This window comes from Sus scrofa, chromosome 12, assembly GCF_000003025.6.
Source record: "Sus scrofa isolate TJ Tabasco breed Duroc chromosome 12, Sscrofa11.1, whole genome shotgun sequence".
Lineage (NCBI taxonomy): Eukaryota > Metazoa > Chordata > Mammalia > Artiodactyla > Suidae > Sus > Sus scrofa.
The window spans coordinates 15,412,635-15,435,874 of record NC_010454.4 but is presented as its reverse complement, the minus strand read 5'-3'; the positions used below and the strand labels follow the sequence as shown (position 1 = coordinate 15,435,874).

The following is a 23,240-nucleotide window of genomic DNA, read 5'->3' as shown; positions in this document are numbered from 1 at the left end:
ATCCAGGAAATGCTGTGGGTAGATAACAAGTCCAGCTCAGACCTCGTACAAGCTCAGAACAAAAGGTTCTTTCCTGTCGGATGCCTGGCAAGACTCACCAAGGGCCTGGCAGAAGTAAGGAAAGGGGGCTTTCTCTCCCCCCCCAAACATAAATGAGCCTCAGCAAAAGGACACCCCTCCTCCACCCCCACGCTCCTCCCCCTCCCCTAGGGCTGCGTGCTTCCCATGAGCCTGGCTGATGGCTCCCAGAAAGCCCTGGCCAGGGTGGGCCTTGGGGAACCAATACCCCCTTACAGAGAGAACAGACTCTTAAGGGCATGGCAAGACACCAGGGTGCCCACTAGCCTGGGCACAGCTCCAGATGGGGCAAACCCAGCTGGGCCCACCCCCTCAGAGTGACAGAGCTTAAATCCTCCACAAACATAAGTTTTGTTGGGGTAGCTTTCCAGCTGGAGGGAGTTAAAGGACATTTTAAATTAAGAAACAGCTTCCTTCACATACCAGCAGGCAAACAGGAGGCAACACGTGCCTTGTGAGTTGAATCTTTGGAGCGGAGCCATTTCCCATTGTTTGGCCTGCATATTTCGGTTTGGAGGAGGAGGACTGGGGTGGGCAGGGCTGCAGAGAAGTGCAGAGCTTGCTGGGGACTTGATTTGAGCTTCCTGATGCAGGGCTTTTAGCCCCTTCCAAAGCCACCTGCTGAGGTGGCTTGGAGCCCTTTGGGTCCTCCCCACCCACCCCATGTCCCTTCAGCCCTGGGCTGCAGCACTTTCCCCTTAGCAGGGCTCTCAGAAGGGGATGGAGGTGGCTGTCTAAGCTAGGGTGCCTCCACAGGGACTGTTCACATGGGACTTAGCTCTAAGGACTCATGGCTCCATCCTGCCATTTTTAAGAGTAGTGAACCCACCAAACTGCAGTCAAGCACCAGGGCCCCATGGCCTGGCCCCCTGCTGCCAGAACCCCCCAGCCACGATGGCAGACACCCATTCTCTTCCTTCCCCATCCCTGCTGCCTTGGAGACCAGAAAAGCATCACGTTACAGCTGGAGGCGGTGATCGACCAGGAGTACAGCCTTTTAGACCCCTTCTTGGGGACCAGAGTTGTGGCTCAAGCTTTTCCATGCAAACCTTCTTTTTCCACACTCACGGCACTAGCCTTTCTGTTCCTCAGACTCACCAAGTTCACTCCCGTCCTCCTCTGGAATGTTCTCTCCATCATCACTTGACTCATTCCTTCAAATCTCAACACAAACAGCCCCTCTTCAGAAAGGCCTGCGTGGACTATCACGTCCAGTAGCTGGGGTCAGGGGTCGAGATGTAGGGCAATACCTTGGATTAAGTGTGCTAGTGACGGCCCTGGGAAACCAGCTTTGAGCTCGCCCTGTTCTTTGGCCAAAAGTGTTTATAAAGAGCAAGAGGAACCCAGACAATGTGCAGAATGTCCCTTGGAAAAGGACCCCAGATCCTCTAGCACCTGGTGGATCACGTCTGCCTTGATAGGGTTCCAAGACCTAGAAAGAAGGAAGAAACCCCAAGATGCCTGATTAAATTTGAATTTAATTTTTTGGGGCATAAGTATGTCCCACATATGACAAACAATATACTTAAAATATATTCAATGTTTATCCAAAATGCACATGTGACTGGGTGTCCTGTATTTTCTCTGTCAGTCCTACCCTTGTTCTTGTGTGGGGAGGACAGGAGGGCCTTCGAGCAGTTCTGGCCCCTCCTAGCAGAGCTTCCCTACCCTCAGCAGGCTGAAACACCCACTTAGCTCCTGTTCCACAGGTGCTTTAGGCAGAGGCCTTAACCTTGAGCTGCAGGGAATACCAGAGGCATTGGATATGGGGCTCCCCATCCCTAAGGCCTGTAAGATGCCAACACACACAATTTGTTCACTCTTTAAAACAGTTTTTATCCAGTCACTTCAATGTGCTCAGCACAAGGTGACATTGGGGATGTGACAATGAACAGGACAGGCACAGCCCTGTACTCTTCAGACCCTACCAGTGCATAGAAAGGGCGATTAACCTGATGTGAGGGTCAGGGCAGGCTTTGGGGGCATGGCATAAAGCTGAAGGGCCAGCAGGGATTCATGTGGCAGAGGGCCAGCAGGGATTCATGTGGCAGAGGGACAGCAGAGACCGGAGTGTTGGCTGGAAAGCAGAGGAGGAGGCCCAAGCAGTACTGCCGGAACAGGAGCCGACTCTCCTGAACCAAAGCCTGCGCCGGCTCTGGGAGGTGGGCCCGGCGCTGGAGTGGCAGGTAGTCAAAGGACACATCTGGCCCAGCTGTACAGCGAGGGCGAGCTCGGCCTTCAGCAGGGGGCGGCATCCTCAGGCCTCTCCCTGGGGAACTTGCTCCACCTTCCTTGAAAAGAAAACGTGTCTGAATCTGAAAGTGCATGCCTACTTTGATGAGCTTAAAATGGAATTCTAATAATCACTCGGGTCAGGGGACAATGCTGTATTCTAGCCTCACGGGCAGCGGAGGTGGCCAGAAAATCAGTAGCTGGAGCAGGAGCCGCCAGCGCATCCAGCAGCGCAGCGGCGACAGTGGCGAGTAGCAGCGAGGCGGGGACTGACCACAAGGCTTTCAGTGACGACAGTGAGTCACCTGGGACCTCCAGAATGCAAGAGAATTGGGCTGCCGGACGTCTCAGGCTGTGAGTCCTGGGTTGACCCCAACGTTGGTTGTGTCTGGGAAAACAAGATTTAGATAAACAAGAGTACGCTGTCCACGAGCCAAGAGAACACTGCAAGAGGAATGGAGAAGCGATGAGAGCGGGACGGTCAAGCCAACTTTCACTTCTGCCGCTGGTTCACACTGGCCGTGGGAGGCATTGGCAGTGGAGGCTGCCAGCCCGGTGCAGGAGATGGCAGACAGCACTGGCCCCCCAAAGGCCAGGCCGAGGGCTTTCCTAGCCCCTCGGGGCGCCTCTGTGCAGCCCCGGGCGGCAGGCTGGGTGGGGGCGGGGGAACCAGGAAGAAGTCTGCTCCCCCCCCCCTTTCTTTCTGCAAAGGTTTATGGGGCACTGACCTGTGGCAGACGTTGTCGCAGGTGCTAGGGAGACAGTAATCCATTGCTTTGGTGTTACCTATGTGTGATGTGGAGGAAACAGATCACGGAAAGGTAGACAGATCACACACACACTCGGAGAAACCAGTTGTGTGATAACAGGTGAGCTGAAGAAAGCTGAGCAGGGGAGGGAGGGCCTCTGAGGAGCAGTGAGGGCGCCAGCACGGGAACATCGGGGAAGGCGATTCCAGCCCACGGAAGAGGCCGAAGGGCAAAGGCCGCAGGCCAGGAATGTGCACAGCCTCCATTCGCTCCTGCCTCCCACACGTCTCTTCCCCCAATGCAGGAGAGGCCTGCCGCGTGTGCAGATAGGCAGTAATGGGGTCAATAGGGAGGGTAGAGCTTGACACCGTGAGGTGTGGAGCAGGGACCCCACCAGAGGTGCCTGGGGCATCTAGAAGTGTCTGCGGGCACGTAGATGTTGTTGCGGCTCTCACCCACGGGAGAATCTGGACATCAGTCCCAGCCCACGTTTGCCCAGTGGTGGTGGCCTGGCCCGAGCAGGGAGCAGGGAGCGCAGCCCCAGCAGGACCCTCACCTGGAAGGAAACCATGAGGAGGTTTGTGTCCCAGTCGCATCCTCCATCCCACCTTCCCACTTTGCTCCTGGAATCTGTCAGTCATTGAGTCAGTCAGCAAATACTGAAGACCTGCTGTGCGAGTGCTGGGGGCACTGTGGAGAGCAAAGGTGTGAGACCCAGGTGAGGAGTGGCCAAAGCATGAGGTGGTGTCAGCGAGGGAGAACATGAGCTGCTGATAATGACAGCCATCTAATCATCTCCGCAAACAGGCCTTAAACCCTAGGGCCAGGACTCCTGAACTTTGTTCAAAGCCTGTGACAGCTGAGTTCTTATCTTGACTCCTAGCGCTGTTCCAGCTCTGGCTGCGCACACACACCCCTGCCCCCGCCCTCGTTCTCAGCCGCGCTCATCATGCCAGGAGTGGGGTGAGGATGCGGAGGCTGCTCTGAGCTGAAAGTGCAAGGTGACCAAGCCACGGCCTGCAGGAGCCCCGAGTGTGAGGTGGGCGAAGGCACAGGCAGTGTTTCCCAGCTGTAGTTTTATGACAGCCCTCTTCCAGGGGAGGACACTGCTGAGCCAGAGGAGCAGAAAGGAGGGGGTGGAAGAAGAGGGTGGATGGAAGTCGCCGTCTCTGATGCGTGCACCAAGGCTGGTGACTCTTCCAAGGTCATAGCATGTCAGCAGCGCACTGGTCTAAGTCAGAGCTTAGCCCTGCTCTGCCTCATGGCTCCCCTCATCCCTTATGCTCCTCTGACCTTGGCCATCGCCTCCTGCCTGAGTGCTCCTGTCATTCCAGCTGGTCCTGATCTGAGAGTGGATTAGATTAGAAGGTACCCTGACCTTAGCTCAGAACTTCCTCCACCCAAGAAGCTGCACTCCTCTGATCCCTCCCAGCCAGTGGGAGACCCTAAGAGGGGGGCCAGGGAGAATCACTCCTCTCAGCTGGTCCCCCAAATTTCAGTTAATCCCCTAGTTTCTTGCTTCATGGCCCATTGTAGGGCAGTCATGCCTCCTGCTCTTTTTTTTTTTTTTTTTTTTTTTTGCTTTTTATGGCTGCACCCCATGGCACATGGAATTTCCCAGGCTAGGGGTCGAATCTGAGCTACAGCTGCCAGCCACAGCCACAGCCACAGCAACTCTGGATCCAAGCCGCATCTGTGACCTACACCACAGCTCACCCCAATGCCGGATCTCTGACCAACTGAGCAAGGTCAGGAATCGAACCTGCATCCTCATGGATACTAGTCGGGTTCGTTTCCACTGCACCACGACAGAAACTCCCATGCCTCCTGCTCTTGAAGGATCTAAGGAGCCAGAGCTGGGCCCTCCTCCTATGGTACCGGGTAGCTCAGTCGTCCAGCTGGGCTTCTGGGTAGCTCACCCCAAAGCTCCAGGGCCCAGAAATGTTTCCTACGGTCCATCTCCTGGGTTACAAGGACTAAGGCTGTTGGAAGGCAAGGATACTGCTTAGAGGCTCTAATACATTGTTCTTCCCAACATCCCATTATGCACATAGCCCTGAACAGCTGGAAGGCAGTGTCAAGAAAAAAGAGATGTGACTTCGAGTGCTCTCATCCATCTTGAGGGGCTTCTCTCCCCTCACTTCTGATAAACACAGACCCCTCCAAGGGCTCAGTCCCGGCTTCCCTTGGCCATGCAGTCCAGACTGGTAGCGTCATGCCAGTGAGCCTCACTTCCAAGCTCTTTAGAGACCCCGTGCTCTGTTTCCTGCCCTCCCCACCCCACCCCACCCCACCTCCAGCATCCCCACATGCCCAGGTGGCCAGGTCAGCATCAGTCACATGCAGTGAACAGCACCAGCTGTCTCCACCCCTACCTGCAAGATGATTGGGTCTGGGTGGGCCCACCACTGAGCCAGGCCCCATCCAGCTTCCTCTGCAAGGAGGTTTCTCCCAGAAACCCCAGTGCCTCTCTTGCCAGCTGACCATCAGAGAGCTGCTAGAACAAAAGGGTCTCAGCTCAGATTCTTTATTCCTCTTATGCACATTGGTCAACCCACACACCCCATTCTCAAAGGGGGGGTGACCTGAGGTGGCCTCTCAAGAGCTGCCTCCTAAAACAAAGCAAACTACTCCAAGGTAACTTAAAACAAAATGTCATTTTCTCAGAGTTCCTGTTGTGGCTCAAGGGTAACAAACCTGACTAGTGTCCAGGAGGATGCAGGTTGATCCCTGGCCTCGCTCAGTGGATCAGGGATCCGGCGTTGCCACGGCTGTGGTGTAGGCCAGCAGCCACAGCTCCAATTCAACCCCTAGGCTGGAAACTTCCATATGCCATGGGTGTGGCCCTAAAAAAAAGACCAAAAAAAAAATGTCATTTTCTCACCTAAGAGCCCCTCCTCTGACCCATCTTTGATGCCTTCCAGGGAGTTTAAATGAAGGGTCCCAGGAAAGGGATGGAGAGGACAGGCAGAGGGCCACCGTGTGCTGCTGGGGCTGGCGGTGGGGCTGGAGACCCTTCAGGAGCCCTGGGCATTCAGAGGGCCTACCGGGCCCTGGGCATGTGGAGGTGGGCGCAGACCCCGAAGATGAGTTTGCTTCCCGTGCCCCGGGCCCATGATGGAGGCCGGAGTGGAGCCAGCAGGAAGATGCCTCTCCCATGCCCAGTGGGAGGCTGGCCATACCCCCAGCCCAAGGTCCCCACCACCATTGAATTCCCCCTTCTCTGTGGGCCCCCAGGTTGCCCTCACTGCTGCCACAACAGGCCCTGTTTTGTCCCTCCCCTGCTCCCAAGTGTCTCCCCCCTTTCCCTCCGCCTCTGTCTTCCTGTCTGACCTGAGGCTCCCAGGGCCTGGGCGGCTAATGGGTGTTTCCTGGCCCTTTTGGGAACAATAAGTAAGATATACACAGGTGGTGGGTAGCACTTTTAGGGCCAGTTAGGATTCGCAGCTTCAAACTGGGCCACACTGGGACTGGGGCAGAGTCCTCAGCACCCAGCTGGGCCCTTGGAGCAGGAGAGAGTTGGCTTCACCCCTGCCTGCAGCTGAGGCCAGTGGAAGCCTGGGCACATTCCCCAGCCTCCCACCAACATCACACCCAGCCTGCTGCAGAGAAGGCTGGAACTCACTCACTCTAGTCAGGCCCTCAGCAACTTGCCAAGTACACGTGTGGCTAGGCCTGGAGCAGGCTCTGGAAATGTGAATATGAGGTGCTGTGGATGTGCTTTTGGGGAAGAAAGATCAGGTCTTGAGGGACAGTGTGTGACAGCCAGCCTTGGGGTGGGGAGCATGGCAGCAGAAGGAATGAACGGTAGGGAAGACCCGGAACCCCAGAGATCAGGGCCCACTTGACAGGCCCATGGGACAAGCTTCCATCAGTCTCTGAACTGTCAGAATAAAAAAGGAATCTGACTGAAGTGGCAGATGTTTTGTAGTTTGCCAAGTAAGGACATGAAAAAATTTTTAAAATCCATCATTTTCTCTCAGCACCATTTTATGAAAGATGTATTTTAGCCATAAAAAATATAGCAAGAATACTTAAAATAAAAGATACTGTGACCAAGAAAGGACAGGGGACAACCTGGCCTGATATATGCTGATCAATTTTATGTATCTCACTCTTGGTTGGTTCCTTTTATTGCTGACCACTGCATACCTTATCAAGGGCCAGACCAGCCAGTGCATGGCCTCTGGGAGTGCTGATAGAGGGGCCTTTGGAGGCAGAGCAAGAGCCAAGGACCTGGGGGAGGTGGGGGCCACACCAGGAGGGACTTTGGACTTGACACTCAAGAGTTTGGATTTTATTCCCCAGATGATGTGGAGCCGGGAGAGGCTCTCAGGGAACAGACACAATGGTCAGGTCCACATTCAGTCTCACAGCTTTAAGGATGGACTGGAAGGAGAGAGACGGGGGAGGGGCTGGCAGAAATGATGAGGGCCTGTCCCCAGGTGGGGACCGTGGCAGGGGGACTGGAGAAGGGGTAGTAGGAGCTGGGCAGAGGAAGATGTCATCCCACTGGCGTTCACGCAGGGACTGGGAACAGAGCTAACCTCACCGGGGCAGACCCATAGGGGTGGGCTTAAGATTGGGAACTGAGGAGTTCCCATTGTGGCCCAGTGGTTAACGAACCTGACTAGGAACGATGAGGATGCGGGTTCGATCCCTGGCCTCGTTCAGTGGGTTAAGGATCCAGCGTTGCCGTGAGCTGTGGTGTAGGTCACAGATGTGGCTCAGATTCCGTGCTGCTGTGGCTGTGGTGTAGGCTGGCAGCTACAGCTCTTAATTCACCCCCAGCCTGGGAACCTCCATGTGCCATGGGTGTGGCCCTAAAAAGCAAAAAATAAAAATTAAAAAAATAAGAACATCCTGACTGTGAAGAATATGGCACATGGCACATGGGTGAGAGTGGACCAAGGCAGTGAGCATTCCAGAAAGTGGAAGAGGAGTGGGCAGGGAGTGGCTCGCAGGGACCACACTTATCTGACTTTGCCCTTGGGCTCTACCTCTTGTGCCACCTTAGACAGTATACTATCCTCTGTGCCTTAGTTTCTTCATCTGTCAAATGGGAGTGAAATAGTTCCTAACTCACGGAGTTGCTGGGTAGTCTAAATCATGATGCGTATGGCACTCAGATGCTCGGCCCGGTGTGATTCTGCGGCACCCACACAGCCCCAAGAGCAAAGGAGGGGAAAGGCGGCACAGTCTGGGCAAGATGTGAGGCCTGGCTTTGTGGCAGGCCACGGGCTCAGACCTGCCTTTGCGGGTCTTGGGCAGTGTTTTGAACGCTCCTGGGACTCTCTCGGGGCGGCTCTTACCTGTCACTCCCTCATGCACCTGACAGTGGTCGAAGCTGGGACTCCACTGGGCCCAGGAGTGGGAAGGGACTCCACACCTCCTGGAAGGTTCTCAGGTGGATGTCTGATCAAGCTGCAGGAGGCAGGCAGAGAAAAGGGCAAAGGGTCTCGTGGTGGCAGGAGGGAGAGCGGACTGGGGGTCCCCCTGGGCGATGGGAATGAGAAGAGCAGGCTGCTTAGTCCCCCACCTCCTGCCAGACCTCCTAAACCAGATCCTCATCTCCTTGCCTTCCCACCATTCAGACCTGCTTCTAGAATGTTTGCTGCCTGGGGGCATGCCTTGGCACCTTTGCCCCTCTCTCCTCCCCACCCCACCCCACCCCCATCCTTTCAGCCACTGCCTCCCTTGGCAGACCCTGAGTCTACCACTTTCGTCAGTCTCTGGGGGGCCCTGAGCCTTGTCTTCTTCTGCCATCCCTGGGCCTCCAGAGTTTGCTGATCACTTACCTTCACCGATGGCGCTGGAGTAGAGCTGAGGTCTTGGCACTGCCCAACTCGAGACCTTCCTTAAGCGGAAGTCCGCCTGCCTGACTTGACTCGGCAGCTGCGGCTCTTCAGCCTCCGCTCCCATCCTTGTGCTGCCCAGTGGAAACTGCTTTCTGTTTCATCTGCTTGAAATGTGATCCAACAATTGGCCTGATCAAGTCCTACCTCTCCTTTCAGGGCTCAGCCTGAGTGACACTCCCAACCAGGGTGCAGTGGCCTCTTTGGGAATTGCTTGTTAAACATCCAGGGAGGCGTTTCTGCTGTGGTGCAGGGGAGACAATCCAGCATTGTCTCTGCAGCAGCTTGGGTCGCTGCTAAGGTGAGGGTTTGATCCCCCGCCTGGTGCTCTGGGTTAAGGACCTGGCTTGGATTCAGTCCCTGGCCCAGGAACTTCTATATGCCCTGGGTGCGACCAAAAAAAGGAGTTCCCATCATGGCACAGTGGAAACGAATACGACCAGGAACCATGAGGTTGCAGGTTCGCTCCCTGGCCTTGCTCAGTGGGTTGAGGATCCAGCATTGCCATGAGCTGTGGTGTAGGTCGCAGATGCGGCTCGGATCCCGTGTTGCTGTGGCCCTGGCATAGGCCGGCAGCTACAGCTCCAATTAGACCCCTCGCCTGGGAATCTCCATATGCCATGGGTGCAGCCCTAAAAAGACAAAATAAAAAAAATTTTTAAAAAATACAGGGAGTTTGTGTTGGTGAGACCATCTCCATCACAAGCACAGTGCCTGCACAGTGGACCCAGGAGAGATGTGCTGAGGAACCAGCAAATGAAAGAAAAGGAGAGAGACATTTTTAATGAAGACCAGGCAAGATTGGGCAAGAGGACACAGGACAGATGTGAGTCAAAGATTACTCAGATGTTCCTGGCCCACGAGACAGAGATAGAGCGTCACTATCCACAGCCGTGGCGGAGCAGCCTCAGCCCGGCCTGGAGTGACGCAGTGCGCTTCCCCTTCCCCTGCTTCCTGGGGTCGGGGCCTGATGTCCAAGGCCTAGCACAACACAGAAGGGTCTAAGGATGCTCAGTTGCCACGGGGCACTCCTCAGTATTTAAAAAAAAAAAAAAGGAGTTCCCTTTGTGGCTCAGCGGTTAATGAACCCTACTAGGATCCAGGAGGATGCGGGTTCGATCCCTGGCCTCACTCAGTGGGTTAAGAATCCAGTGTTGCTGTGGCTGTGGTGTAGGCTGGCAGCTGCAGCTCTGATTAGACTCCTAGCCTGGGAACCGCCACATGCCGAGGGCCTGGCCCTTAAAAGCCAAAAAAAAAGCAGTACCTTGCTTACTAAATTTGTGCTTGACACAAAACCACAGGGAAGAACTAAAAGGAGACGTGAAAGTTAAAAAAAAAAAGTCTCAAAAGATATGACTGCTGAGTGAAAAGCAGTAAGATTGAATTTTACAGATATCCTGTATTTAGACAAGGGGGAAGTCAGATGGACATAAACAAATGTGATTTTTCACATGAAAAAGATCTAAGGGTTTTCTTCAACTCTCAGGTTCACTCTGAGAGCCATTGGGTCGATGAAGCTGCCAGAACAGCCACAACCCTCGGGCTGCACCAATAGGCTCACATTAACTGGATCAGGACCCCTCTGCAGCAGGCCTGGGGTTAGACCAGCCCTGGGGCCTTCCTCAAACACATGCAGTTTACCAGGAATATGGGAAAACTACAGTCCCTTCACGAGAGGCTGAGCAGGGGCAGAGGGACCTGGAAACCATCTCTCCCCAGGAATCACTGAAGGTGATGTATTTCTCTTGGAGAAAGGAGATGCGGATAGATGTTGGGGGGCGGGGGTGTGCCAAACAGAAAAGACAGAGTGTTTCTCTGGAGGGCAGAGTGACGATCAGTAAGTATAAAAGACAAGGCAGAGACACAGCAGAAGAAAGCAGTCTCCTTGTGGCACAATGAGTTAAGGATCTGGCTTTGTCACTGCAGAGGCCCGGGTCACTGCTGTGGTGCGGGTTGGATCCCTGGCCCAGGAACTTCCGCATGCCATGGGTGCAGCCAAAAAGAAGGAAGGAAGGAAGGAAGAAAACAAGAAAGTAGTTTCTAACGGCTGGAGCAGCCCACTGAGGTGGTGAGCTTCCTGTCCCTGGAAAAGTTCACGTGGAAGCAGGATGGTGTCAGGGATACGGTAGACATCACTGGCAAGCAAGCAGTGTTTCCTAACCTTTCTTCCCCTCCCAAACATCCCATTGTTAAGGAATCCCCTGTTTTAAAATAGCGTATCTATTTAATAAATTACACTTATTCACAGTAGAGGTCATCCCACTTTAGGAGTCAAAAACCTGGGTACTGGCAGTCCTCTGATGCTTAGCCAGGCTTGAGGCCCACTGATCAGAGGAAGAAACGCTTCTAAGAAGAGGAGGTTGTCCCTTTCCTCCAGAGCCACCGTCTTCCAGTAATTCACCAAAGTGACCAACACAAAGGAAGGCAGGAGAGGCGCCAGCCACATGTTCTCTAGGCCTTTTAGAAAGCGGGGAGCTGTTCCTTTGGCCACAGACCCTCAAACCCACCAGAAAACTGATGTTGTAGACGGCTCGGGAAGGGGCACCATTCTAAAGGGAACACCCACCGAGGTTCCCATGCAAAATGAAAGAGGCTACCCGGCACGCAGCTGGCATTGTCAACAAACAAGATAAGGGCAAGGTTCTTGCCAAGAGAATCAAGGTACGTACTGAGCATAGGAAGCACTCCACCAGCCGAGACAGCTTCCTGAAACGTGAAGAAAGTGATCAGGAAAAGAAGGAAGCAAAAGAGAGTTACTTGGTGCTGGAGGGGCTGTGGAGAAAAGGGAACCCTCCTGCACTGCTGGTGGGAATGTAAACTGGTACAGCCACTATGGAGAACAGTTTGGAGATACCTTAGAAATCTATACATAGAACTTCCATATGACCCTGCAATCCCACTCTTGGGCATCTATCCGGACAAAGCTCTACTTAAAAGAGACACGTGCACCCGCATGTTCATTGCAGCCCTATTCACAATAGCCAGGACATGGAAACAACCCAAATGTCCATCGACAGATGATTGGATTCGGAAGATGTGGTATATATACACAATGGAATACTACTCAGCCATAAAAAAGAATGACATAATGCCATTTGCAGCAACATGGATGGAACTAGAGAATCTCATACTGAGTGAAATGAGCCAGAAAGACAAAGGCAAATACCATATGATATCACTTATAACTGGAATCTAATATCCAGCACAAATGAACATCTCCTCAGAAAAGAAAATCATGGACTTGGAGAAGAGATTTGTGGTTGCCTGATGGGAGGGGGAGGGAGTGGGAGGGATCGGGAGCTTGGGCTTATCAGACACAACCTAGAATAGATTTACAAGGAGATCCTGCTGAATAGCATTGAGAACTATGTCTAGATACTCATGTTGCAACAGAAGAAAGGGTGGGGGAAAAACTAATTGCAATGTATACATGTAAGGATAACCTGACCCCCTTGCTGTACAGTGGGAAAATAAAAAAAAATTCAAAAAAATAAAAAAAAAAGAGAGTTACTTGGGTGCAACTGAAGTGCCACCTGCTCCATCCAGAGAAGCCCCGTGTGTGAAGAGTCTGCACTGCTGAACCCATTCCCTGTGAATTCATGGCTTGATAGGTATAAGCAACTAAAAGACCTCTGGACTGTTTGAAAAAAAAAAAAAAGTAGAAGAAGAGGGGACGGGGCAGGGGAGGAGGTCGTGCCAGAGCTGGAATTTGAGGAGCGATGGGTTCAGAGGCAGGGAGGTCTTGGCATCCAGGAAAGACTCAGGACTGAGAACATAAGCTCAGGAATAAACTGCAGAGTGTAAAGCGGGACAGAGACGAGGCTGGAGGCAGGAGGCTGCCGAGGCAAAACACTGTCCATGCCCTGCTCTGGTGCTTATCAGTTCGGCAGGGACCATGCAGAGGCTTTGACCAGGAAAACATGATCTGCAAGGAGCAAAGAGGAGCTGGGCCTTGAAGAAAAACGGAGAACATCCAACTACTCTGTAAGTAGGACCTTCTCTGCTCTTCTCTAAAGACAACTGCAAGGAAATTCGAATGAGTCACAAATCAGGAGTGATTTCTGCAACACACTTCAGCAACACAGGACTAATATCCAGAATAGATAAAGAACTGTATGAGTCAATAAGAAAATGAAAAGGGGGGGGGCAAAGGAAAGAAATAGGAATAACACAGACGAGGAAGCACAATTGCCCTATAAACATATGAAAAGGCTTTCAACATCATTAGCAACAAAGGAGTGAAAACATCTCATGCCCACAAAACTGGCACAACTTTAAAAATTGCATAATACTAAGTGTTGATGAAGATGTGGAGCAGTAAGCAAACTCCTGTCCACTGCTGGCAGGAGCACAAATTGGTACAACTGTTTTAAACAGCAGTTTGACATTTGGACACCCTTGAACTTTTGCTTACTTCTGGACATCTGCCGGCCCTTGACCCAGCAGTTTTTCTCTCTAGAGCAGTATTTCAGTTTTGGTTTTGTTTTGATTTTTAATTTGTTGGGGGAATGGTATTTTTCTAAAATATAGTAAAAAAAGAATTCCTAAAAAATGAAGTGAAAAAAGATGCAACATATAAGTTCTGATATTTTATTATTAGATTCAACAGATATAGAGCTATATATGAATACCAAGGAGATGGGCAAGAATATTACTGGCAAATTGTTTGTGGTAACGAAAAACAGAAGTAACTCACATGCCCAGTGACAGGATTAGAGATTGGAGAAAAAATTGTGGCATAATCACATGATGGATTTTTATGGACTATGATAAAGTTGTGAAAATAAATGAATTATAACTATGCAACAACAATAATAAAATCTCAGAAGTATAATTGTGAGAGAAAAATAAGCCTTAGAAGACTCTAATATGATGCCTTTTTTTTTCCTTTTTTGGCTGCACCCTCAGCATGCAGAAGTTCCCTGGGCCAGGGATCAAACCCCAGCCACAGCAGTGACCCTAGCAACTGCAGCGACAACGCCAGATCCTAACCTGGTTGCATCTTGAGAGAACTCCTATGATGCCTTAAAAAAAAAAAAAAAAAAAAAAAAAAAAAAGTTTGGAGTTCCCATCGTGGCGCAGCGGTTAACGAATCCGACTAGGAACCATGAGGTTGCGGGTTCGATTCCTGCCCTTGCTGAGTGGGTTAACAATCCGGCGTTGCCAGGAGCTGTGGTGTAGGTCACAGACACGGCTTGGATCCCGCGCGTTGCTGTGGCTCTGGCGTAGGCTGGCAGCTACAGCTCCAATTAGACCCCTAGCCTGGGAACCTCCATATGCCGCGGGAGCGGCCCAAGAAATGGCAAAAAGACAAAAAAAAAAAGTTTGATCAAAGTGTAATTTACATTGCTATGTTGTAGCATAATTCACGCATCCTAAGTGTACAATTCAATGATTAATAGATGACTTTGAGAATTGTGCAACTATGACACTGTTCATTTCAGTGCATCTCCATTACCTTCCAAATAACCCTCATGCCCATTTTCAGTCAGTCTCCATTCCTACCCCTTGATCTATATTCTGTCCCTTTAGATTTGACTTTTCCGGCCATTACATATGAATGAAATCGTACCATATGTAGCCTTTTGTGTCTGGCTTCTTTCACTTAGCCTGACGTTTTTGGAGTTCATCATGTTACGGAACGTGTCAGAACTTCCTTCCTTTTTATTGCCAACCGTCATTCTATTGTATGGATCTACCACCCTTTGTTGACCCTTTCACCAGTTGATGGACATTTGGGGTGCTTCCGCTGCTCAGCTCCTTTGCTGCTTTGCATGCAAGTCTTTGCACAGACATGTGTTTTCATTTCTCTTAGGTACATACCTAAGTGGCACCATCTTTATAAAGCTAAAACAAGCACAACTAAACAGTGTAATGTTCAGAGGTACATACAACATACTGAAGAGGATTTTTGGCAGGAGAGGAGACTGATAAAAACAGCGCTTGGGGAGTCGGTCTGGGTGCTTGTGGATTGGGGATGGGAGATGAAGAAGGGAACGACCGGGGCTCAGCTAAACAAGGGTAGAGGATTCATGGGTCCTCACTCTGTTATGCTTCATAACTTATTATACATTAGATATCATATATACATACATATTTATATTTTACATAACACAGTAAGAAGACATTTTTTCTCTTTTTAGGGCCACACCCTCGGCATATGGAAGTTCCCAAGCTAGGCATAGAATCAACCTTGGGCCTACGCCACAGCCACAGCCACAGCAACATGGGGTCCAAGCCACAGCTCACGGCAGCCCCGGATCCTTAACCCTCTAAGCGGGGCCAGGGATCCAACCTGAGTGCTCATGGATACTAATCAGGTTCGTTTCCACCCAGCCACAGGGGGAACTCCAAGGAGACATTTTTAAAAATGATAGCCAGTCTCCAATATCCAGCAATTCCACTAGGTTCTCATCTCTGGATAACCAGGTCCCTGTTTGCACCACTTGTCCACCGCCCTCACCCTGTTTTTGGCTCCCTCTGCGCCAGCCACACTGGCCCCTCAGCTGTTCCTCAAGTCAGGGAGCACCAAATAAATATAGAAAGGCAAGAGTGTCACGGATTGAAGAGCTAGGGCTTTCATGTTAGAGGCAGGACTCGAGCTGGGCTGTGGGAGATGGGTAAAGAGGAGCCAGTGAGTATCCAGCGAGAGAATCACAGCTCCTCTAAAAACCAATCAGTAATCGTGAAATTCCTTGATGCACACAGAGGGATAGAAGTTAGCATTTGGGCATATTTTTTAATTTTTATTTTTATATTTTTTGTGTGTTTTTAAATTTTTTTATATAGTTGATTTACAATGTTCTGTCCATTTCTGCTGTAAAGTGACCCAGTTGTACATATATATATACATATATTCTTTTTCTCATATTATCCTCCATTATATTCAATCACAAAGTGTTTAGATACAGTTCCCCGTGCTATACAGCAGGATCTCATTGCTTTTTTTTTTTTTTTTTTTCCCTAGGGCCGCACCCCTGGCTTATGGAGATTCCCAGGCTAGGGATCCAGTCAGAGTTGCACCACGCCACAGCCACGGCAACAGCAACACAGGATCTGAGCTGCGTCTGCAACCTACACCACAGCTCATGTCAATGCCAGATCTTTAACCCACTGATCGAGGCCAGGGATTGAACCCACCCTCTCATGGATCCTAGTTGGATTTGTTTCCGTTGCACCACGATGGGAACTCCTGTGTTGAGTTCTTAATCCTCTAAGCCACAGTGGGAACTCCTTGGACATTTTTTTTTCTTTTTAGGGCCGCACCCGCAGCACATGGAGGTTCCCAGGCTAGGGGTCCAGTTGGAACTGTAGCTGCCAGCCTACGCCAGAGCCACAGCAATGTGGGATCTGAGCTGCGTCTGCAACCTACACCACAGCTATAGCAACACCAGATCCTTAACGCACTGAGCGAGGCCAGGGCTTGAACCCACAACCTCATGGTTCCTAGTCGGATTTGTTTCCACTGTGCCACGATGGGAACTCCTGGACATACTTTTTTAGTAATAGCTGTATTGAAATATAATTCATGTGCTATAAAATTTCCCCTTTTAAAGTGTATAATTCAGCAGCTTTTAGTTTATTCAGACTTGTGCAACCATCACTACTAATTTCAGAACAGTTTCATCATTTCATAAAGAAACTCCACACCATTGGCAGTCACTCTCAGCCACCCCCCCCTGCCCCCGCACCCCTGGCAACCAGTAATCTACCATCTTTATGGATTTGCCTATTCTTTTTTTTTTTTTTCTTTGTCTTTTTAGGGCCACACCCGCAGCATATGGAGGTTCCCAGGCTAGGGGTCGAATTGGAACTGTAGCTGCGCCAGAGCCATAGCAATGCGGGATCTGAGCTGCGTCTGCAACCTACACCACAGCTCACAGCTACACTGGATCCTTAGTCCACTGATCGAGGCCAGGTATTGAACCTCCGTCCTCATGGATACTAGTCGGATTTGTTTCCCCTGAGCCACGACGGGAACTCCTGGACTAGCCCAATCTAGAATTTCATGTAAATGGATTTATACAATATGTGGCCTTTCACTGAGCATCAGGTTTTAAAGGTTCATCCATGTCATAGTTTATAATCAATACTTCATTGTTTATGGCTGAATAATATTCCATGGTATCTATTCATCAGTTGATGGTCTTTTAGATTGTTTCCAGTTTAGGGCTCTTATGCCTGAGGATGGAATTGCAGAGCCACAAAGTTATCTCTGTTTTAACTTTTTTTGGTGGGGGTGCTGCACCTGGGCATATGGAAGTTCCCAGGCTAGGGGTTGAATTGGAGCTGCCACTGCTGATGCCGATGCTGGCCTACCCCACAGCTCATGACAATGCTAGATATGAGCCACAGCTTGTGGCAGTGCCAGATCTAATAATACACTGCGTGAGGCCAGGGATTGGATCTGTATCCTCATGGATACTAATCAGATTCGTAACCCACTGAACCACAAAGGGAACTCCTCTGTTTAACATTTTGAGGGGAGTTCCCTTTGTGGCTCATCAGGTTGCAAACCCGACTAATATCCATGAGGATGCAGGTTCAGTCCCTGGCCTTCCTCAGTGGGTTCAGGATCTGGTGTTACCGCGAGCTGCGGGGTAGGACACACGCAGCTTGGATCTGGTGTGGCTGTGGCTGTGGCTGTGGCATAGGCTGGTATCTGCAGCTCCCATTGGACCCCTAGCCTGGGAACTTCCATTTGTCATGGGTGCAGCCTGAAAAGCCAAAAAAAAAAATTTTTTTTAAGAAACTGCTGATGTGTTTTCCAAAGGGGCTGTAACCATCTTACAATCCCACCAGCACTGTACAAGGGTTCCAGTTTCTCCATATCCTTGACAGCATTTGATATTGTCTGTCTCTTTTATTTTAGGCATCTTTGTAGTTGTGAAGTGGTATCTCACTCTGGTTTGATTTGCATTTCCATGATGACTAATGAAGTTGATTATCTTCTAATGTGCTTATTGGTCAGTTGTGTATCTCTTTGGAGAAAGTCTGTTCAAGCCCTCTGCCCAGTTTTAATTAGTATTTGTCTTTTTATGTTGAGTCGTAAGAGTTTTTCATGTGTTCCGGACATAAGTTATTTGTCATATACACTCTTTGCAAACATTATCTCTCATTGCATAGGTTGTCTTTTCGTTTTCTTGACGGTATCCTTTTAAGAACAAGTTTTTTTTTGTTTTTCGAGAACAAGTTTTTTTGTTTGTTTGTTTGTTTGTCTTTTTAGGGCTGCACCTTTGGCATATGGAGGTTCCCAAGCTAGGGGTCTAGTTGGAGCTGTAGCCACCGGCCTACACCACAGCCACAGCAACGCCAGATCCAAGGCACATCTGCGACCTACACCACAGCTCACAGCAATGCTGGATCTTTAACCCACTGAGCGAGGCCAGGGAGCGAACCTGCAACCTCATGGTTCCAAGTCGGATTCGTTTCCTCTGCACCATGGCAGGAACTCCAAGAACAAGTTTTTAATCTATCTCATTTTAGACCAGTTTATCTAAGTTTTCTTTTGTCACTTGTGCTTTTGGCATCATATCTAAGAAGCCATTGCTTAATCCAAGGTCACAAAGATTTATACCTGTTTCAGAGTTCCCATTGTGGCTTAGCTGGTTAAGAATTTGACATAATGTCTGTGAGGATGTGGGTTCAATTCCTGGCCTCACTCAGTGGTTGAAGGTTCTGGCGTTGCTGTAGGCTGCGGGTGTGACTTGTATCTGGCATTGCTGTGGCTGTGGTATAGGCTAGCAGCTGCAGCTCCAATTCAACCCCTAGTCTGGGAACTTCCATATGTGGTGGGTGTAACCCTAAAAAGACCAAAAAAAAAAAAAAATCAGTTGAACATAAATGTAGAGGTTAATTTCTGGATTCTCAGTTTTCTTCCATTGATGGGCATATATTCTAAGGGATATTTTTCAAGTTATGGTAACTGGTGACCTTTCCTTCCAGGGGAGGAAAGAGAGACGGGGAGATGGGGAGCCCGCCCAAGCAGACTGCTTTCCCCCAGGGTGGTTAGGCCTCCGTGGCATCATAATGACATCCTCTTGCAGGATTCGGAACCCCCTCCCTTGTTTTGATGGTAGTTGACTGAAAAAAGACCATATCTCTTTACTGCCTCTCAAGGTTATTATAAATATCAAATTAGATCATTTACACAAAAGAATTTAGAAAGGTCTGAAGTGCTGTCCAAATGTACTTTTTAGATCATCTTCCAACCTCGTTTAGCCTTTGCTTTTATGATTTTTCAATGAGGCAGAGACTGTTTCATGCCGAACTCAGTCCCTAACCCAGAAGTTCCATAGACGTTGTCACAAGACCACACAGTTAGACATGAGAATGGGCCAGAAGAACAGAGCACCTGCCCTCCAGCCTAGACACGGGTGTACTCAAGAACTCTTCAGAATCAAGGCCATAGGCCCGGCTCAAACCTGCCACTGCCTGCTTTCCACACTTTCTTTCCTGATAGAAGAGAAGGGCTCCCTAGTTACAAGCTACACCTCCAGCTTTTTTCCCTCCCTACCCATCCTTCTGCTCCAGGACCCCTCCCTTGGGGCCTGAAGGGGAGCCAAGGGGCCCTTAAGCCTCCACCAGTGGAAAGACTGCGCCCTCCCAGAAAACAGCAGCTCACTGTGTGCACATGGCCCGTCGCCCTCAAAGCCTGGAAGCACAGGCCGTTAGGACAACCCGAGAGCTGCCTGGCTTTGAGGAGGTGGGGCCAGGCCAACTGAAGCACCCTCAGCAGGGCTCCTGCCCTCAGTGGGGCTGCTCTGATCACCAGCAGCCACTTAGCCAGGCCTGAAGTGTCCTGAGGTGAGAGGGAAAGCCATGGGCCCAGCCCTCCTCTCCCCTCCCTCCCCTTCCTCCTCTCCCTCCTCTCTCCACAGCACTGACAGCGCCCTGCTTCCCCTTCCTCCCAGGGCTGGAGCAGTCACCCTCCTCTTCTCCCCAACTCCTCCCCCCACCCCGTCATCCTGCACACATCTCCCAGGCACCATGTCACCTGACAACTCAGTGTGATCTCAGTCTCGGGGATATTCGGGCCACACAGCTTCCTACACACACCCTATGGGGCATGGAGTCCCTCAGAGCTCCAGGCTCCATGCCACAGGCAGACCCCCAGGAGCCCGACAGATTCCCAAGGGCCCCAAGCCACCCACGGGGTTGAGGGCTCCTAAGCAGCTGTTGCTGGCTCCTTTCCTGCTCCTTCTGCCCAGCCTCTGCATCCTCCATCTCCCGCCCACACCCTCGTTCGGTGTCTGCTAGGGGGCAGGTCCTCCCACCTCCTGGGACAGACACCATGGTGCCAAGGAATTAGGGGAGGACCCTCAGCCTCCACAGGCACCTCAAGAGGCTGCGATTCTCCTTCCTCCCCCGTGCTTGTCACTTGGAGAGACAGGTGGATGAAACAGGGAAAGACTGATGCAGGGCGTGGAGACCTGAGATGACTAGAGCAAACCACGCAACCTTTAACCACGCAAGTTTTAAAGTCTTCCTCTCTGGAAGGAGGGGTTGCGCTCACCTCTGTGCTCATCTTTGTAGCTCTCAAAGGCGGCAAGTCTGTGTGATGGTTTCTGCCAGAGCTAATGGCAGCCTGTGTCCCCAGTGGAAGAAAGCAAGTGTGCCCGCGTTTCCGGGCCTCTCGGCCCCGCCCCCTCATTCTTTCCCTCTTGCTGACATCGCTGGCATCCAGTCCCCAGGTGAGCTGAGGGCTCTGAGCATCGCCCTAGGCCCTGCAGGAGCCTAAACTCTCCCCGACCCGTGCAGGCCACACCCTCTTCCCCCCAATCCTAGTGAAGAAGCCGGGCCGGTGACGATCCCTAACCCTGTCTTGCTGCCCTAGCGGCACTGCGGACAGCTCCCCCACCTTGTCACTCCCAGCCCCACAGAGGCCTGGGGCGATTAGGCCGGAAGGTTGCCCGTCCGAGAGCGCTGGGCTCTGGGTTCCCTGCGCCGGGCTGTGTGACGGAAGGAGGGGCGCGCTGGGCAGGCTTGGGGGTTCTAGCAAACTGCTGGGTCCCTCAGCTTCAGCGCCGTGTGTTTTGGGAGCGGTACCCCTTTCTAGCCTCCCCTGGGAAAGCCTGACCTAAGGCCCATTCGCCACCCACGGGCTGCCTCTTGCAGAAGGCCGCTTCGGCCCCTCACCCGAGCCAGCGCCCCTACCCGGGGCGGGCCAGGAAGCCTCGGTCCCCGCCCCGCTCCGTTAGGCCCGCGCGGCGGTCGGTCGGGGGACTTTGGAGCCGAGGAGGAAGCGCGGCGGGGCGGGGAGGTGGGGGTGTGTCGGGAGGCGGCGGCCCGGTTTTATAACCCGCAGGGCAGGCGCGGCGCGGAAGAAGGGGCAGCGCCGCGCACCGCGCCATGGGGGCCGCGTCGGGCTGCCGGTGGCCGTGGCCGCCGCTGCTGCCGTTGCTGCTGATGCTGCTGCTGCCGCCGCCGCCGCTGCCGGTGGCCCTGGCGCTCGACTCCGCGCTGCAGCCGGGGAACTTTACCGCGGATGAGGCCGGAGCGGAAGACTTCGCGCAGAGCTTCAATTCGAGCTCCGAGCAGGTGCTGTTTCAGAGCACGGCCGCCAGCTGGGCGCACGACACCAACATCACCGAAGAGAACGCGCGGCGCCAGGTGGGCGCGCGGGCCTGGGGGGGGGCCGGGCCCAGACGCCCAATGACCGGCCGGCGGCCGGGCGCTGAGGGGCGGGGAGCCCCCGCCGGGCGCGCGCCCCGGGCCCCGAAGCAATGGGGACCCAACGAGACCCCTGGTCTCCCTTCACCTCCCACCCTCGCCCCACCCGACAGGCGGTAGGTGTTCAATCACGGTGCTTGGCACATCATCTTGCCCAATAAGAACCCGGTGGAGGAGGCTGGCCCCTCTGCCCCGAGTCCCCCCAGGTGGCAGCGCCTGGGAATGAGGACGGGCTGGGGCAGCGGCGGTCTTGAATGAGGGCGCCTGTTCTGCTCTAGGTTCTCAACCGCTCTCCTCTCTGGCCGCAACCTACCCCTCTGTCACTGTGCCTGTCCCGCGCATCCCCGTCTATTCACCCTCTCTTTCCCCTGCCTCGCTTCTAGCCTCAGTTTCTCTCCACCGCCTCCCTGAGCCAGACTGCCCCAGTTCCTCACCCCAGGGCCAGGGACCAGGAAGTTGTGCTCTCACAAGCCCCAGTCTCCAGAAACACTTGGCCTTCCTCCCCTTCCCCAGCGCCGTGGCTTCTTGCGTTGACCCTCTTGTGCTCTTCTGGTGCCCACAGGAGGAGGCAGCCCTGATCAGCCAGGAGTTTTCAGAGGTCTGGGGCCAGAAGGCCAAGGCTCTGTACGATCCTATTTGGCAGAACTTCACCAGCCGCACACTGAGACGCATCATCGGTGTTGTGCGCACCCTGGGCTCTGCCAACCTGTCCCCGGCAAAGCGGCAGCAGGTGGGCAGCAGGTGGACCTGAGGGGTGGAGGCAGAAGTGCCCCATGGCAGGGACAGGGGGAGCCTGGCAGGAGGGACCTTGAGATCTCAACTTGTCCTGCCTGTACGGGAAGCCTGTGTAAGCATAGGTTCCTTCCTGAGGCATTGATTTCCCTCGGAGATGGGGTGAGGGGAGTTACTTTATGTTGAAGCAACTCTTATAGAGTAGAAAGTGAAAATCAAATAAACAGTAAAAGACAAAGCAGGAGTTTTCAAAGTTTCTCCATAGGCAGTTTATGGGCTCCCTTAGAAAGATTGAGGGACTGAGAAGGCATCATAGTCAGAGAATGAGAGGGATTTGCCCTCCTCACTCAGGGTGGCAGCCAAGCTCAGACTTGAACCCTGATCCCTAATTCTCTGAACACTTGTTTCCCACCTCCACAGGCTGCCTCCACTGAAAGGGGAGTCTGTGTGTTCACGTTCAGATGTCCTCTGAGCGCCACATCCTCCTCCCAGGACAGAGAGGAGGGGGTGGCCAGACTTCCTCTGAGGGCTGTTCATGGCTAACATTTTCTCAATTCTAATTCCCTAGTACAACTCTCTGCTAAGCAACATGACCAGGATTTATTCCACAGCCAAGGTCTGCTTCCCCAACAAGACTGCCACCTGCTGGTCCCTGGACCCAGGTATGGTGCTGTGGCTACTGTCTCTCTCTGCTGGGGTTTCCTACCTTTCCCCATCTCCCTGCCGCACCCAGGAGGACAGCCTGTTTCTGGGGAGGGTCGTGGGTAAGCCCAAAGGCAGTAACCTCCAACTGGGGCTGGACTGTCAGACACCCCCACATCCCTGCTCCTTCTGGCAAACTGACTTCTGGAATCTCCAGCCTGTAGCCCCCACCCCCACATATGCTTTGGTCTCTCCCATCACTGGCTGGCCTTCCTCCTGG

General features: G+C 52.3%; 1 protein-coding gene and 1 long non-coding RNA gene across 3 annotated transcripts in view; one reads left to right on the top strand and one right to left on the bottom strand.

Annotated features, from left to right (window-relative positions):
• On the bottom strand, positions 92–21,266 carry LOC110256165. Of its 2 annotated transcripts, none has more exons than XR_002337441.1 (7): positions 20,430–21,266; positions 8,858–9,018; positions 8,372–8,555; positions 5,435–5,556; positions 3,616–3,749; positions 3,039–3,096; positions 92–2,698 (listed from the first exon to the last, which is right to left on the bottom strand). It is a non-coding gene; the product is annotated as an uncharacterized LOC110256165 (long non-coding RNA). The 2 variants fall into 2 exon arrangements; XR_002337440.1 differs by having other exon boundaries at positions 8,372–8,483.
• Positions 21,266–23,240, top strand: part of ACE (angiotensin I converting enzyme (peptidyl-dipeptidase A) 1) — a 20,123-nt gene continuing 18,148 nt past the window's right edge. Inside the window, 3 exon segments of the mRNA NM_001083941.2 lie at positions 21,266–21,526; positions 22,149–22,316; positions 22,887–22,980. Of these exon segments, the coding sequence (NP_001077410.2) occupies positions 21,266–21,526; positions 22,149–22,316; positions 22,887–22,980 (523 nt within the window).